The 16,641-nt window shown below is 47.7% G+C and overlaps 2 protein-coding genes across 2 annotated transcripts; both read left to right on the top strand.

Moving 5' to 3' along the window:
• The first annotated feature begins 6,992 nt into the window (after positions 1 to 6,992).
• Positions 6,993 to 8,117, top strand: LOC135196601 (uncharacterized). Its single transcript, XM_064223441.1, has one exon. It carries the CDS (start codon positions 6,993 to 6,995, stop codon positions 8,115 to 8,117), a length of 1,125 nt encoding a protein of 374 aa, XP_064079511.1.
• Positions 8,118 to 8,938: 821 nt separating this feature from the next.
• Positions 8,939 to 9,933, top strand: LOC135196600 (glutamic acid-rich protein-like). The gene is made up of 2 exons (XM_064223440.1): positions 8,939 to 9,434; positions 9,530 to 9,933. The coding sequence occupies exons 1-2, from the start codon at positions 8,939 to 8,941 to the stop codon at positions 9,931 to 9,933; spliced, it is 900 nt and encodes a 299-aa protein (XP_064079510.1).
• The last annotated feature ends 6,708 nt before the right edge of the window (positions 9,934 to 16,641 follow it).

Below are 16,641 nucleotides of genomic sequence, written 5' to 3'. Positions count from 1 at the left end.
TTGGAAAATTAATTCGCAAGTGCTAAACAACAACTAAAACTTAAAAGAAAAGAATTCCCTTTAAGTTAAAAAAAACTGCCCAAATTAATTCAACAAGTGTTTCAACTTCAATAAATTGTGAAACGATTAAGTAAAGAAAAATAACTTAAGTTGAATTTTAATTGTTTTGAATGCAAATGAAAAACACAGACAAAATGTGGAAACAAACACCAAATTGTAAAAAGCACCAATCACACAGAAATATAAACAAATGAAAACACACACCGTTCAAATAAGCAAAAATGAAATAAATGCCAAACAAAAACAAAATAAACTTCAAATGAAATAAAACACAAACATTTTGCAATGTGTTAAAGAAAAATTGCAAATTTTTTCACTAAACCATTGTAACCCTATTAGGGAGTTATTAGTTTCTCTAAACCATCGTAACCATTAGTTATTAGTTTGCAACTTAACTCAAACAAAAATATAACACTTTACCTTGCTGTCAGCTCGTTTCACGAATTTTACAACAAAAACAGGCGGGTGCGTTTACACAACCCATGTTTTGTTCAGATTACACCACAAAAAGCACTAACTTATACTAAATAAAACTCTAAGAAATATAAAATCTGAAATCTACAAGTTATGAGTAACCAATTTACGTTACTTTAATTTAATTCAATTAATGGTGAGGCAAGAGAGAGAGAGAGAGAAAGAGAGAGAGAGAGAGAGAGAGAGAGAGAGAGGAGGTCTGAACTACTATTGCAGTTTTAGGTTACCAATGCAAAACTCTTCCTTACGACAAGCTGGACCCTGTGGAGATGGCACAAAACGTTTTTGGCAATGGAGAAAGATGAATGCAATTCTTTCTGAAGCTTCTATTATGATGCAGCTTTACTGAACAAATCGTGAAATCTGCACGTGGTTTTGACAAAAGACGTACTACGCATGAAACGAGTTCACGAACGTAATTAAGCTCAACAAAAACAACGCCATTCGATAGAAGCAAAGTTTCCATTATCAGATGCGATGACAGAAATCCAAAGTACCAACGGTGATCTCTAATCAAACGTGTTAACCAGGTTAGGAAAGCAAAGCAGAAACTTCAGGGTCTCCTTATCGCCAAGTCATTGAACATAATAGGGAAAACATTTCCTCAGCTTCAAACGAACAAAGATAAATCTCGTCTTTTTCTTTACATTCCGACATTATATTACTCTTTTTTTACATTATGTTTTATGGCAAAAATCCTTGATCACCACATTTTTTAACATTCCTAGCTAAGGGAATCTAAATGAAAAAATGTTGGCAAAACTCTACATATGGACATTTTATTTTACAGTCACAAAGAGGGGATATATTGCGTTTTGAAAGTAGCAACATATATATATTATATTATTAATATATTATAATATATATATATATTATATATATTAATATATCATATATATATATATATTATATATATATATATATTATATACTATTAATATATAGATATATATAATATATATATATATATTAGCTAATAATATAATTATATATATTCGCCAAGTCATTGGACATAATAGGGAAACATGTTTCTAGCTTCAAAAACGAACAAAGATAATTCTCTCCTTTTTCTTTACATTCTACATTATATACTCTTTTTACATTATGGTTTATGCAAAATCTGATCACACATTTTAAACATCCTAGCTAAGGAATCTAAATGAAAAAATGTTGCAAAACTCTACATATGACATTTTTATACAGTCAAAGAGTGGGATATATGCGTTTTTGAAAGTAGCACATATATTAAATATATATATATATATCTATATATAATTAGATATATTACTTATAATATATTAATATAAATATAGTGTATATATAGCTTATATAATATATATTATATATATATATATATATATATATAAATCGACATATTTAATATATATATATATATAAACTATATATCACAGTTATAATATATATATATCTAATCATACTATATATCATATTATATATAGATTATATATCCACATTGTATAATCTATACTACTATATATATATATATATTTATATATATATGTTTGGTGTTGGTGTGTGTGTTTATATATCTATATGAACATATATACCATATCAATATATTATCACAGATCCTATTCGTATTATTTATATTATACCCATTATATACATATCAATATATTATACTATATATACATAGTATATATTGATATTATATATATTATATCATACCATATACACCCATATACTCTAAATGTATCATGATAATATCAAACATAGTAGACAAAGTGGTATTGAAAGGTTTAAACGAAATTTCCATACACCTACTATCTAGCCTAAGCTTTGTGGTGCAATAACTGTTGTATGGTGGTATCATAACTAATATGTATATACTACTATATATATAGATAATTATATTATATATATAATATAATATCTAATAATTATAATATAAATATATACATACTATATATATATCATATATTATAAAATAGTAAATATCATATATATATGTATATATATTTAATAATATACGTATAATAAGATATATATATATATAATAGATATATATATATATACATATATTATTATATATAATATATATATATATAATATATATATATATAATATATAGATATGATATTATATTATAATATATATATATAATATTATTATATAATTCAACTACATATCCACATAGTAACTATATATAATACTATATCGATATATATAATTATCTATGGTCATATATATATATATATACTATATATATATTATAGATAGATATATCGAGCTACCAATGTCACCTTTATATCTAATTTTCGCTCTAACCTCGGATTAATATATTTTTTCCATATATGCTTTTCAACCGCAAGGGGTAATTTTTTCCTCAATAATAACTTGCCTGGACCGGGGCGCAAACCCACGGAGCCCTTTGCAAATCCGGAACAACCGTCAGTGAAAGCTTTTACCTACTACAACCACCCCGCAACGAGGTGGTGTAGTAAGGTAAAAGCTTCACTGGACGTTCCTGGATTTGAAAGGCTCCGTGGGTTCGCGCCCCGGTCCAGGTCAAGTCTATTATCGAGAAAAAATTCCCCTTCCGGTTAGGCGATATAATGGAAATGATATTTAGTTCCGAGGTAGAGCGAATTAGATATTAAAGGGACAATTGTAGCTCGATATATGTATATGAATCACGGAACAATGTGATTTAGTTAATATATCATATATATATATTATCGAGATATTATATAATATATACAATATATATATCTAATATATATATATAGATATATATTCAATATAGATTATCTCTTAATATTATATTAATCCTACATTATACCATTATTCCATATTTAGGAGGAGGAGAGAGAGAGAGATAGAGGAGAGAGAGAGGAGAGAGAGAGAGGATAATTTCTCATTGGAAATGGTAGATTTAGACTGCATAAGGTGTTAAGTTAAATCCATACAAGTTCATAATCAAATGTCAGTATTCTAGAGGCGTTGGTTTCCCAACGAGCACTGTCCGGATGATGCGCTTCGGGTATAGAATATGCAAATAAATTGTCCTTCCAATACCTAGTGCCAATCTCAATCATTATTGCCGCCTCTTTTGCGTCTCATCCTTTGGTAAATTACCATTTTACTTTTAACTTGGTATCTGGAAGAAGATTCTCTTTGTTGATTATGCAATCCAATGGAACGAATTTCAAAAGCCAAGCAGGCTACATTTTACCTTACTCAAGCTTTTTCCTCTTTTTTTATCACAAAGTAGAATATTGCTACCTTTGTAATTACATTACAACTGTTTTATTATGTAATGATGGAACGATGTCAAGTAAGATAATTAACTTATCAAGCTTTCAATTTCTGTTTTTTATAACAAAAAAGTAGAATAATACCAAACAAGCTACTTATGTAATTATATTGCTTTTATTATTATGCAATGATAAACTATGTCAAGAAGTTGCATTAACTTATCATGTTTTCATTGTCTGTATTTTATAGTTTTCATTGTATTTTGTGAAATAATGTAGTAGAATAATATCGAAGAACTACTTTGACTTCTGTAATCTATAGCCAATCTTTTTTATTTCGTAATAATAGAACGATGTCAAGCAAGCTACATTAACTTGTTCAAGTTTTTATTTTTTATTTTATAAATAATATAGTAGTATAATGTCAAACAAGCTACTTCAACTTATGTTATTATATTGCAGCTTTTCAGGTAAACTACATTAACTTACCAAATTTAGTGTTCTTCGTTTTTATTATTTGACTACGGTCATCACGCCTGTGAAAAGCCAGATTGAATTTTGACATCATGAGACAACTTACATTACATTGCGGCCTCATTTCATGAAGTTGCAACAATTCTACCTTTATATCACTTAAAGATTATTTGGTAAAATAAATCTACTAATATATGAAGCTTAGGAGTTTGTTGGATTCCTAAGACTTAAAGTTAAGCGTGCTGAATAATTTCAACTAAACTGGACTGGATGGCTATTTTTGTCAAAATATCGAGTTTAATTACCGACTACATTAATAGCCATGGTCCAGTGATAAGCTTCTGTTGGGAAAGGAATAACGGCCGTATGTTTAAAGGCTTGGTAGAACGGATCTCGGCATATGACGAAAATCCCGGTTTTTATTCCATTATTGTAAGCGTTGTACGAGATCCTGTCCTATAAGTTTGTTCCCGTGAGCACTAGTGTATTGTACACAGATACCCTACTGATTAATATTGCTGGAAATTTTCATTTTCGTCAACTCTGAATTTACGCGCGCCAGACGGTAGTAAGAGTATTTTATACAGCACATATGTACAAATAAGAATGATTAAAACTCTGAGGTTGTAGGCGGCTCTCTCTAAATCGTCTGTAGTTTTCTCTGATCGCTCACTTTTAAAATTTTTTCGCAGTATAATTCTGATTATGGTGCCATTTCGGAGTTAAGTAAGCTTCCTTTATTGCAGTCTGATAAAAAACAGAAAACAGCCAAAATAAGTCAACATGACAGTTTAAAGTAGATGATAAGTGGCAGAATCGCCCCATTAACCCATAGTCTAAATGATTTAGTCAACAGAGCTAACTCACAGTATATAATTTTTCTTTCCAAAAGAAAGTTATTAATTGTTTTCGTGAGGGAAATGAAATTTGTGAATTATCTTGAGTTAGTGGCATTTCCGTCTTCCATCCAGGTACTCATCACCCCTTTATGTTAGTTTGCCATACTACTAGAGGATCTACCGTTTGGAGGTAGCGCTCATATTAGCCGATATTTAAAAAAAAGAATAAGAATGGGCTGTAGTGAACAGATGAAATCATGTCTTACTTCAACGCAGAGAAAAACTTAAGAAAATAATGTGGCAATTTAATGAAACGGTTTTAAAGGAAGGTTTACCGGGGGTGAGGAGATAACCCCCAATTTAAACTTAAATGGGGTTCTATCGATGTGGCCGGTAAAAAAAAAAAAAAAAATAAATAAATAAATTCAGAAAATCACAATTTTGTCTACGAAAAACTATCACATGGTGGCTGGTAATCAAGTCACAGGGAAAATTCGCTTTTTTTAAGGGTCATAACACGCCAAAAAAAGTGGATGCATACCGGGTTAAAACAAATAAAAAAATTTCCATTGGACTCTTACTAAACACGAAGCAAAAGTGGAATATGATACATGTCGGGTTAAAGACACGATCAGGACCCACACGATCCTGGACACGACGGGCTTTGATTTGCCGTAATTCTCTCGGTTTTCAACAGCGTTACCAGATCAGACAGTCCAAGGGAGGCAGCAGTCACAGTTAGGCGAACCTAGGACTTTGACCACACTCGTGATCGCCATCCACTCGCAAAATTGGTAACCACTTCTGCCAGCCGCCATTTGCCCGTCGTGTGGGAGGGGCTTAAATCTTATGGAATTTTAGCTACCAGGCGTTTTCTTCATTTATCAAACCTCAAAGTAAACCCTCAAATCTACGTTTTACCACCATTGCCTTGTGTACACCACGTCAATTGCCAACCCTGGGCACACTTTATAACATCCTCAGGTTTTGGTTAGTCAGTTTTGGCGAGTCAGTTATTAAACCTTCGATTTTTATCAAATATTTGCTCTGGTTTTCTTGGTACAACGACCTCTGCTAAATCCTTGTACGTTTCCTTTGTTTCGTAAGTCTAGGCGTTTTAAAATACAAAACTGACTGCATGCAAACTAATATCCCCCCCTCCCCCCTTTACTTCCCCCCTTCAACATTTAGAAGCAAGCCAGATATTTTTTGAATTCACTTTAAAATTCTTAAGTCCTTCAGTATATAAAGTTAAAAGCACAAACCACTTAAATTTTGTAGTTTACTATAGCCATAGATTCATTCAATTAAGCATTATTATTATTAGTATTATTATTATTATTTTATTATTATTATTATTATTATTATTATTATTATTATTATTATTATTATTATTATTATTATTATTATTATTATTATTTAAGAGAGAATGCCTCAATTTCCAAAAAAAAATTTGAAAAGCATATAACTACTCAGCTCAGAAAATTATTATTATATTCGTGTGAGAGAAGTAACAGAAAAGATCAGTTATTAGAAAAAATGTAAAGATATATTCCACAGTAAGACATCATCAATAAATTATGCTTCAACAAACCACCACAACTTGAAGGACTTCAAGTCTTCAGAGGAAGCGAAATCCGGGGATACATTTCTCTTTGACGAGATACTGATATTCACTTCGAAGATCTTTCTGAAGTCGATCCTGGCAAGGAAACTGAAGAAGACCTTGATCAGCCTGAAGAACTGATGGAGGCTCTGAATTCTGAAGACAATCCCGGAAAGGGCGCTCCGAAGCTCCGAACGCTGAAGTCTTTGCTTCTCCAGAATGACTGTCGGAGCCTCCGGATTCCTGGGAATTCCAAAATTACGGCCGTGGCAGATATGAAAACTAAGGGAAGAGCAAGCAGCTCTATAGTCATACAACAAAAATGAACGCTTTAGTGACATTTGGTTGTGCTTTGTTGGCAGCTATTGTTAACTCTATTTATACCTCGGCGTTCGACGCTCTTAAGACGTCACTTGGTGCCGAGGGACAGAAATATGACCTTACAAATTTATACGACGATTGCATAAATGACGTGAACGGACCGTGGAACTCCCCAATGGCGGCAGGCATTGCTGCCACCGGTCTTGTTGTTGGTGGACGCCTAGGTTGGCTCGTCTACAGAAAATGCAATAGTTTTGGAAAGGATATTGAGGATGCGGACGAAGACCACGCAGCGGACAAGAGGAACGCGGAAACCCAGGTGTCTCTAGAACATCTGGGCCAAGCGGAACCTGAAATCGAACGAAATGTCGACGAACACCAGGAAACGGACAAGAGGAACGCCGAAACTCAGGTTGATCTTGGACAACCAGAACCTGAGGACGAACCAGGCGATGACATTGAACAATCCAAATTAGCAGACATCTTACGCCTTCATGAGGAACTGCTGGGGGAAAAGGAGCAGTTACAGGAAGAGCTAAGAGAGGCTGCCAGTCACGGATACAGAATGGAAAATTTATTGGAAGAAGCACAAGAGGAAGTCCTGATTCTGAAGGACGATATAATGGCAATGGAATACGAATATGAACTGAAGTTACGGCAGAAAGACAATGAAAATGCGGCTACAAAGAATGCCATGCAGATGGCTTTAGAAGAGGCGCAAGAGGAAGTCCTGATTCTGAAGGACGACATAATGGCAATGGAATACGAATATGAACTGAGCTTTCGGCAGAAAGACAATGAAAATGCGGCTACAAAGAATACCATGCAGATGGCTTTAGACCAGCAGCGAAGAGCAGACCACCGCTTGAAAGAAGCAGAGGCTCAGAATGAATCTTTACAACGTCGTCTCAGGGAAAAGGACCTGTTGATAAAGAAGAAAGAAGATGAACTGGAGAATGAGATGAAGAAGAGGGAAAGAGCTGTCCTCGATAAAGAAAAAGACCTTCTGCAATTAGACAAAAAGTTGCGAGGTAAAGAGGAAGCTGTTCTGAGATTGGAAAGAATGGTGATGAAGTGCGATGAAGAATTACAAGCAAGAAGAGGCTGTAATCGAAACACAGAATAAAATCTGTTGAAATTCGAAGAGAAATTGCAATTGAGAGAAGACGAACTAGTGGCAAAGGAAGAGTCCATCCGTCACCAAGAATCTTCTCTAATGGAAATCAATGAGAAATTACACGCAAGAGAAGACGAACTGGTGGCAAAGGAAAAGTCCATCCGTCACCAAGAATCTTCTCTAATGGAAATCAAAGAAAAATTACACGCAAGAGAAGACGAACTGGTGGCAAAGGAAGAGTCCTTCCGTCACCAAGAATCTTCTCTAATGGAAATCAATGAGAAATTACACGCAAGAGAAGACGAACTGGTGGCAAAGGAAGAGTCCATCCGTCACCAAGAATCTTCTCTAATGGAAATCAATGAGAAATTACACGCAAGAGTACGAACTGGTGGCAAAGGAAAGAAGTTCATCCGTCACCAAGAATCTTCTCTAATGGAAATCAGTGAGAAATTACACGCAAGAGAAGACGAACTGGAGGCAAAGGAAGAGTTCTTCCGTCATAAAAAATCTACTCTAATGGAAATCAGTGAGAAATTACACGAACTGGTGGCAAAGGAAGAGTCCACCCGTCACAAAGAAAAAGAAGAGGACTTGAATGGACAAAGGGGTAGGAAGCTTATTCAAAACGAGCCAAGTCCAGTGTTAGACGAAGGGTTCTCAGAAGCGCTGCCATACCTGAATGTGATGGGTTACCTGAAGAAGATGAACCCCAGGTAAGAGAGAGAAGTTGTGAGAGACCTCCAGTCGATGAGGACATATCACTACCTGTTGGAGAAGAAGAAAACGATTTCATCGAACCTTCTGCTGAGAATCCCTTCACTTTACTGATGAAGTGGGAGAATGTGGAAAGGGAATGCCTCAAAGAGAAGAAAGGGAAAGCAAAGAAAAATAGACGCAGAAAGAGGCAGGAAAGACAGCGTCTTGAGGAAAAAAACACAGTTATTTCAGAAGCAGCTGCCATACCTGAAGTGGATTGGTTACCTGAAGAAGGTGAACCAGTAGGAAGATCTAGAAGTCCAAACCTTTCAGATGAGGACGAACCTCTACCTGCTGGGAAGGACGATGTGGAAATGGCCCAAATATCCATTGCCAATCCCATTAACATTATCTATGATGTGGAACAATTGGAATTAGAATGGATAGAGGAGGAGAAGAAAGGAAAAAAACGGAGAAACAGGAGAAAGAGGCAGCAAGGACAGACTGAAGATGATATGACTGTGAAATCCGAACCTGAATTACTCGCCAGAGAATCAGGAGTTATAGAAAATTCAATAATTGAGGACATAGTAGAAATGGAAGACAACAACGAATCACACCATGGCAGTGAAGAATCAAATTATTGGGAAGCCCCAGAAAGATGAGGATGACACGAAGAGGAGGTTGAGGAGGACTCAGAGAAGAGGATGAGTATGACTCAGAAGAAGAGGATGAGTACGACTCAGAAGAAGAGGATGAGTACGACTCAGAAGAAGAGGATGAAGATGACTCAGAAGAAGAGGATGAGGACTCTGAGCAGGATGAGGAGGACTCAGAAGAACAAGAAGAGGAGGACTCAGAACATGAGGAGAAGGATGAGAAGAACCCAGAAGACCATAAAAAGTCTAAAGCTAAGACTCAGGCTCAAGAGTATGTATGGCGGATTCCAGGCCTACCCAGGAAACGAATTCCGGGACTACAGAAGATGAGGCCACCAAACCGGCAAGTGAAAAAATGCCGGAAGAAGACGAAGGAGCAAAAGAGCCAAATGAAACAGGCTCGAAAAGAACGAGCCCGTCACAAGGTTACAAGGAATCATGTCCAGCGCGGAGGAAACAGATGGTGATCAGGTACGAACGAGCGGTCCTGGACTTGGCTGTCTGGTGACAATGCCTGTCATTCCCCACCAAGGCAGGTGGACAGACTACACCAACAGATGCCAGGAAGTGCCCTTCCCCACCAAGGCGGGCAGATGGACTCCACCAGTGGGACCAATGGCTGGTTCCCCCCAAACCAACCACCATTGACTCCACACTGATGGACTCCACCAGATGTGGACAATGCCTGGTTCCCCCAACCAGCCATTGACTTCCACTGGCGGACTCCAAACAGTGGGACCAACAGCTGGTTCCCCCGGATCAACTGTTGGTTTCCATTGATGGACTCCATCTACCTGTCGCAGTGAGAAAGGGTGCAAGTCTGACCACTGCAGGGTGTGATCTTCCACCTGCCTCAGTGCAGTGGGGGATAATATTTGCCCTTCCCACTGGGGCAACAGCATGGGAAAAAGGCATCGCTTCCCCTCCGAGCCAGATAAACAGACTCTGTTAGTGGGTACCAATGGGTGCCCTTCACCACAGGGCCAGGAGGACGGACTCTGCCAGCGTAGACCAATAGGTGCCCTTCCCTACCGAGGAAGGACGAAGGACTCTGCCAGCGGTGACAAAAGGGTGCCCTCCCCTACTGAGGAAGGCCGAAGGACTCTGCCAGCGGTGACCAACAGGTGCCTTTCCCTACTGAGGAAGGCCGAAGGACTCTGCCAGCAGTGACCAACAGGTGCCTTTCCCTACTGAGGAAGGACGAAGGACTCTGCCAGCGGTGACCAACGGGTGCCCTTCCCTACTGAGGAAGGCCGAAGGACTCTGCCAGCGGTGACCAACAGGTGCCCTTCCCTACTGAGGAAGGCCGAAGGACTCTGCCAGCGGTGACCAACAGGTGCCCTTCCCTACTGAGGAAGGACGAAGGACTCTGCCAGCGGAGACCAAACGTGCCTTTCCCTACGAGGAAGGACCGAGGACTCCTTTGCCAGCGCCCTACCACAGGTGCCTTTCCCTATGAAGGAAGGCCGAAGGACTCTGCCAGCGGTGACCAACAGGTGCCTTTTCCCTACTGAGGAATGGCCGAAAGGACTCTGCCAGCGGCCCTGACCAATGGGAGCCCTTCCCTGCCGAGGAAGGCCGAAGGATCAGCCAGCGGTGAACCAACGGGGTGCCCTTCCCTACCGAGGAAGACCGAAGGACTCTGCCAGCGGTGACCAACGGGTGCCCTTTCCTGCCGAGGAAGGCCGAAGGACTTAGCCAGCGGTGACCACGGGTGCCCTTCCTACCGAGCCAAGACCGAAGGACTCTGCCAGCGGTGACCAACGGGTGCCCTTCCCTTCCCCCGACCGAGGAGACCGAAGAACTCAGCCAGCGGTGACCAACGGGTGCCCTTCCCTACCGAGGACGACCGAGGACTCTGCCAGCGGTGACCAAAGGGTGCCCTTCCCTGCCGAGGAAGGCCGAAGGACTCTGCCAGCGGTGACCAACAGGTGCCCTTCCCTACCGAGGAAGGCCCGAAGGACTCTGCCAGCCGTGACAACGGGTGCCCTTCCCTCCAAGGAGGCTGAAGGATCTGCCAGCGGTGACCTAAGGTGCCCTTCCCTACCGAGGAAGGCGAAGGACTCTGCCAGTGGTTGACCAAACTAAGGGTGCCCTTCCCTACCGAGAAGACCGAAGGACTCTGCCACTGACCAGGGTGCCTTCCCTACCAAGCAGGCTGAAGGACTCTGCCATCGGTGACCAACGGGTGCCCTTCCCTACCAAGGAAGGCGAGGACTCTGCCAATCGGGTTGGACCACGGGTGGCTACTACCCAAGGCACCAGGCTGAAGGACTCTACTTGTGGGTCACTGGCTGGTTTCCCCCCAGCCAGCCATTGGCTTACATCTGTGAGCCCTTCCGCGTGCCTTGGTTGTGGGGGGATGGGCAGCCACACTGGCCTCCGCCAGTTGAACCCTTCCGCCTGCCTTGGCGGGGATGGGCGCCACTCTGGCCTCCGCTGGTCGAGACCTTCTGGCTGCCAACCCGGCGGGGATGGACAGCCACACTGGCCACCGCTGGTCGAGACCTTCCGCCTGCCTCGGCGGGGATGGGCAGCCACTCTGGCCTCCGCCGGTCGAGACCTTCCGCCTGCCTCGGCGGGGATGGGCAGCCACTCTGGCCTCCCTGGTCGAGACCTTCCGCCTGCCTCGCGGGGATGGGCAGCCCACTCTGGCCTCCGCTGGTCGAGACATTCCGCCTGCCTCGACGGGGATGGGCAGCCACTCTGGCCTCCGCCGGTCGAGACCTTCCGCCTGCCTCGGCGGGGATGGGGCAGACCACTCTGGCCTCCGCCGGTCAAGCCCTTCCGCCTGCCTCAACGGGGATGGGCAGCCACTCTGGCCTCCGCTGGTCGAGACCTTCCGCCTGCCTCGGCGGGGATGGGCAGCCACTCTGGCCTCCACCGGTTGAGACCTTCCGCCTGCCTCGGCGGGGATGGGCAGCCACTCTGGCCTCCGCTGGTCGAGACCTTCCGCCTGCCTCGGCGGGGATGGGCAGCCACTCTGGCCTCCGCCGGTTCGAGACCTTCCACCTGCCTAGGCGGGGATGGGCAGCCACTCTGGCCTCCGCTGGACGAGACCTTCCGCCTGCCTCGGCGGGGATGGCAGCCACTCTGGCCTCCGCTGGTCGAGACATTCTGCCTGCCTCGACGGGGATGGCAGCCACACTGGCCTCCGCCAGTCGAGGACCTTTCGCCTGCCTCGGCGGGATGGGCAGCCACTCTGGCCTCCGCTGGTCGAGACTTCCACCTTGCCTGCCTCGGCGGGGATGGGCAGCACTCTGGCCCTCCACCGTTTGAGACCTTCCGCCTGCCTCGGCGGGGATGGCAGCCACTCTGGCCTCCGCCGGTCGAGACCTTCAGCCTGCCTCGGCAGGGATGGGCAGCCACTCTGGCCTCCGCTGGTCGAGACCTTCCGCCTGCCTCCTCGGCGGGGATGGGCAGCCACTCTGGCCTCTGCTGGTCGAGACTTTCCGCCTGCCTCGGCGGGGTTGGGGTAGCCGCTCTGACCAACGGGTGCCCTTCCCTACCAAGGAAGGCCGAAGGACTCTGCCAGCGATGACCAAAAAGAGGTGCCCTTCCCTACTGAGGAAGGCCGAAGGACTCTGCCAGCGGTGACCAAAGAGTGCCCTTCCCTACTGAGCCCGGAAGGCCGAAGGACTCTGCCAGCGGTGCCACGGGTGCCCTTCCCTACCGAGGTCCGGCCGAAGGACTTTGCCAGCGGTTGACCAATGGGTGCCCTTCCCTACCAAGGCAGGCTGAAGGACTCAACTGGTTTGGGTCAATGGCTGGTTCCCACCAGCCAGCCATTGGCTTACATCTGTGGAGCCCTTCCACCTGCCTTGGTGGGGATGGGCAGCCACACTGGCCTCCGCCGGTTGAACCCTTCCGCCTGCCTTGGCGGGGATGGGCAGCCACTCTGGCCTCCGCTGGTCGAGACCTTCTGGCTGCCACGGCGGGGATGGGCAGCCACTCTGGCCTCCGCCGGTTCGAGTTACTTCCGCCTGCCTCGGCGGGGATGGGCAGCCACTCTGGCCTCCGCTGGTCGAGACCTTCCGCCTGCCTCGGCGGGGATGGGCAGCCACTCTGGCCTCCGCCGGTCGAGACCTACCTTCCACCTGCCTCGGCGGGGATGGGCAGCCACTCTGGGCCTCCGCTGGTCGCGACCTTCCGCCTGCCTCGGCGGGGATGGGCAGCCACTCTTGCCTCCGCCGGTCAAGCCCTTCCGCCTGCCTCGGCGGGGATGGGCAGCCACTCTGGCCTCCACTGTCGAGACCTTCCGCCTGCCTCGGCGGGGATGGGCAGCCACTCTGGCCTCCACCCGGTTTGAGACCTTCCGCCTGCCTCGGCAGGGATGGGCAGGCCACTCTGGCCTCCGCTGGTCGAGACCTTCCGCCTGCCTCGGCGGGGAATGGCAGCCACCTCTGGCCTCCGCCGGTCAAGATCTTCAGCCTGCCTCGGCAGGGATGGGCAGCCACTCTGGCCTCCGCTGGTCGAGGAACCTTCCGCCTGCCTCGGCGTGGATGGCAGCCACTCTGGCCTCCGCCGGTCGTAGACCTTCCGCCTGCCTCGGCGGGGATGGGCAGCAACTCTGGCCTCCGCTGGTCGAGACCTTCCGCCTGCCCTCGGCCGGGATGGGCAGCCGCTCTGACCAACGGTGCCCTTCCCTACCAAGGAAGGCCGAAGGACTCTGCCAGCGGTGACCAAAGAAGTGCCCTTCCCTACTGAGGAAGGCTGAATGACTCCTGCCAGCGATGACCAACGGGTGTTGCCCTTCCCTACCGAGGAAGGCCGAAGGACTCTGCCAGCGGTGACCAAAGAGTGACCTTGCCCTACTGAGGAAGGACGAAGGACTCTGCCAGCAGTGACCAAAGAGTGCCCTTCCCTACTGAGGAAGGCCGAAGACTCTGCCAGCGGTGACCAACGGGTGCCCTTCCCTACCGAGGCCGGCCGAAGGACTTTGCCAGCGTGACCAATGGGTGCCCTTCCCTACCAAGGCAGGCTGAAGGTGGACTCAACTGGTTTGGGTCAATGGCTGGTTCCCCAGCCAGCCATTGGCTTACATCGTGGAGCCCTTCCACCTGCCTTGGTGGGGATGGGCAGCCACACTGGCCTCCGCTGGTCGAGACCTTCTGGCTGCCACGGCGGGGATGGGCAGCCACTCTGGCCTCTGCCAGTCGAGACCTTCCACCTGCCTCGGCAGGGATGGGCAGCCACTCTAGGCCTCCGCTGGTCGAGACCTTCCGCCTGCCTCGGCGGGGTATGGGCAGCCACACTGGCCACCGCTGGTCGAGACCTTCCGCCTGCTTCGGCGGGGATGGGCAGCCACTCTGGCCTCCACCGGTCAGACCGGGGTTCCCCCCGCCTCCGCGGCGGGGATGGGCAGCCACTCTGGCCTCCGCTGGTCAAGACCTTCCGCCTGCCTCGGCGGGGATGGGCAGCCACATCGGTGCCTCCGCTGGTCGCAGAGCACCTTCCGCCTGACCTCGAGCGGGGGGATGAGGGCAGCCACTTCCCCTGGCCTCGCTCCACGGTTCGAGACCTTCCGCCTGCCTCGGCGGGGATGGGCAGCCACTCTGGCATCCGCTGGTCGATACCTTTCCGCTGCCTCGGCGGGGATGGGGCAGCCACTCTGGCCTCCGCTGGTCATGCCCTTCCGCTGCCTCGGCAGGGATGGGCAGCCACTCTGGCCTCCGCTGGTCAAGACCTTCCGCCTGCCTCGGCGGGGATGGGCAGCCACTCTGGCCTCCACTGGTTGAGACCTTCCGCCTGCCTCGGCGGGGATGGGCAGCCACTCTGGCCTCGCTGGTCGAGACCTTCCTCCGCCTGCCATTTCTGCCTGCCTCGGCAGGGGATGGGCAGCCACTCTGGCCTCCGCTGGTCGGAGACCTTCCGCCTGCCACTGGCGGGGATGGGCAGCCACTCTGGCCTCCACCGGTCGAGACCTTCTGCCTACCTCTGCGGGGATGGGCAGCAACTCTCGGCCTCCGCTGGTCGAGACCTTCCCCCTGCCTCGGCTGGGGATGGGCAGCCACTCTGGCCTCCGCTGGTCGAGACCTTCCGCCTGCCTCGGCGGGGATGGGCAGCCACACTGGCCTTCGTTGGTTGAACCCTTCCGCCTGCCTCGGTGGGAATGGACAGCCACACTGGCCTTCGCTGGTCGAACCCTTCCGCCTGCCCTCGGTTGGGTGATGAGCAGCCACACTGGCCTTCGCCGGTCGAACCCTTCCGCCTGCCTCGGTGGGGATGGGCAGCCACTCTGGCCCCCGCCGGTCGAGCCCTTCCGCCTGCCTCGGCGGGAATGGACCGCCGCTCTGGCCTCCACCGGTCAAGCCTTCTGCCTGCCTCGGCGGGGATGGATAGCCGCTCTGGCCTCCACCGGTCAAACCCTTCTGCCTGCCTCGGTGGGATGGGCAGCCGCTCTGGCCTCCACCGGTCAAGCCCTTCCGCCTGCCTCGGCGGGGATGGGCAGCCACTCTGGCCTCCGCCGGTCAAGGGCCCTTCCGCCTTGCCTCGGCGGGGATGGGCAGCCACTCTGGCCTCCACCGGTCAAGCGCTTCCGCCTGCCTCGGCGGGAATGGGCAGCCGCTCTGGCCTCCGCCGGTCGAGCCCTTCCGCCTGCCTCGGCGGGGATGGGCAGCCACTCTGGCCTCCGCCGGTTAAGCCCTTCCGCCTGCCTCGGCGGGAATGGGCAGCCGCTCTGGCCTCCGCCGGTCGAGCCCTTACATCTGCATCGGCGGGGATGGGCAGCCACTCTGGCCTCCGCTGGTCGAGACCTTCCGCCTGCCTCGGCGGGGATGGGCAGCCACTCTGGCCTCCGCCGGTCGAGCCCTTCTGCCTGTCTCAGCGGGGATGGGCAGCCACTCTGGCCTCCGCTGGTCGAGCCCTTCCGCCTGCCTCGGCGGGGATGGGCAGCCACTCTGGCCTCTGCCGGTTAAGCCCTTCCGCCTGCCTCGGCGGGAATGGGCAGCCGCTCTGGCCTCCGCCGGTCGAGCCCTTCCATCTGCCTTGGCTATGATGGGCAGCCACTCTGGCCTCCGCCGGTCGAGACCTTCCGCCTGCATCGGCGGGGATGGGCAGCCACTCTGGCCTCCACTGGTTGAGACCTTCCGCCTGCCCCGGCAGGGATGGGCAGCCACTCTGGCCTCCGCCGGTCGAGACCTTCCGCCTGCCTCGGCAGGGATGGGCAGCCACTC

The sequence above is a fragment of the Macrobrachium nipponense genome, chromosome 18 (genome assembly GCF_015104395.2).
Source record: "Macrobrachium nipponense isolate FS-2020 chromosome 18, ASM1510439v2, whole genome shotgun sequence".
Taxonomy (NCBI): Eukaryota; Metazoa; Arthropoda; class Malacostraca; order Decapoda; family Palaemonidae; genus Macrobrachium; species Macrobrachium nipponense.
Note: the sequence above shows the minus strand (reverse complement) of the source record. Positions and strands in the feature narration are given on the sequence as shown.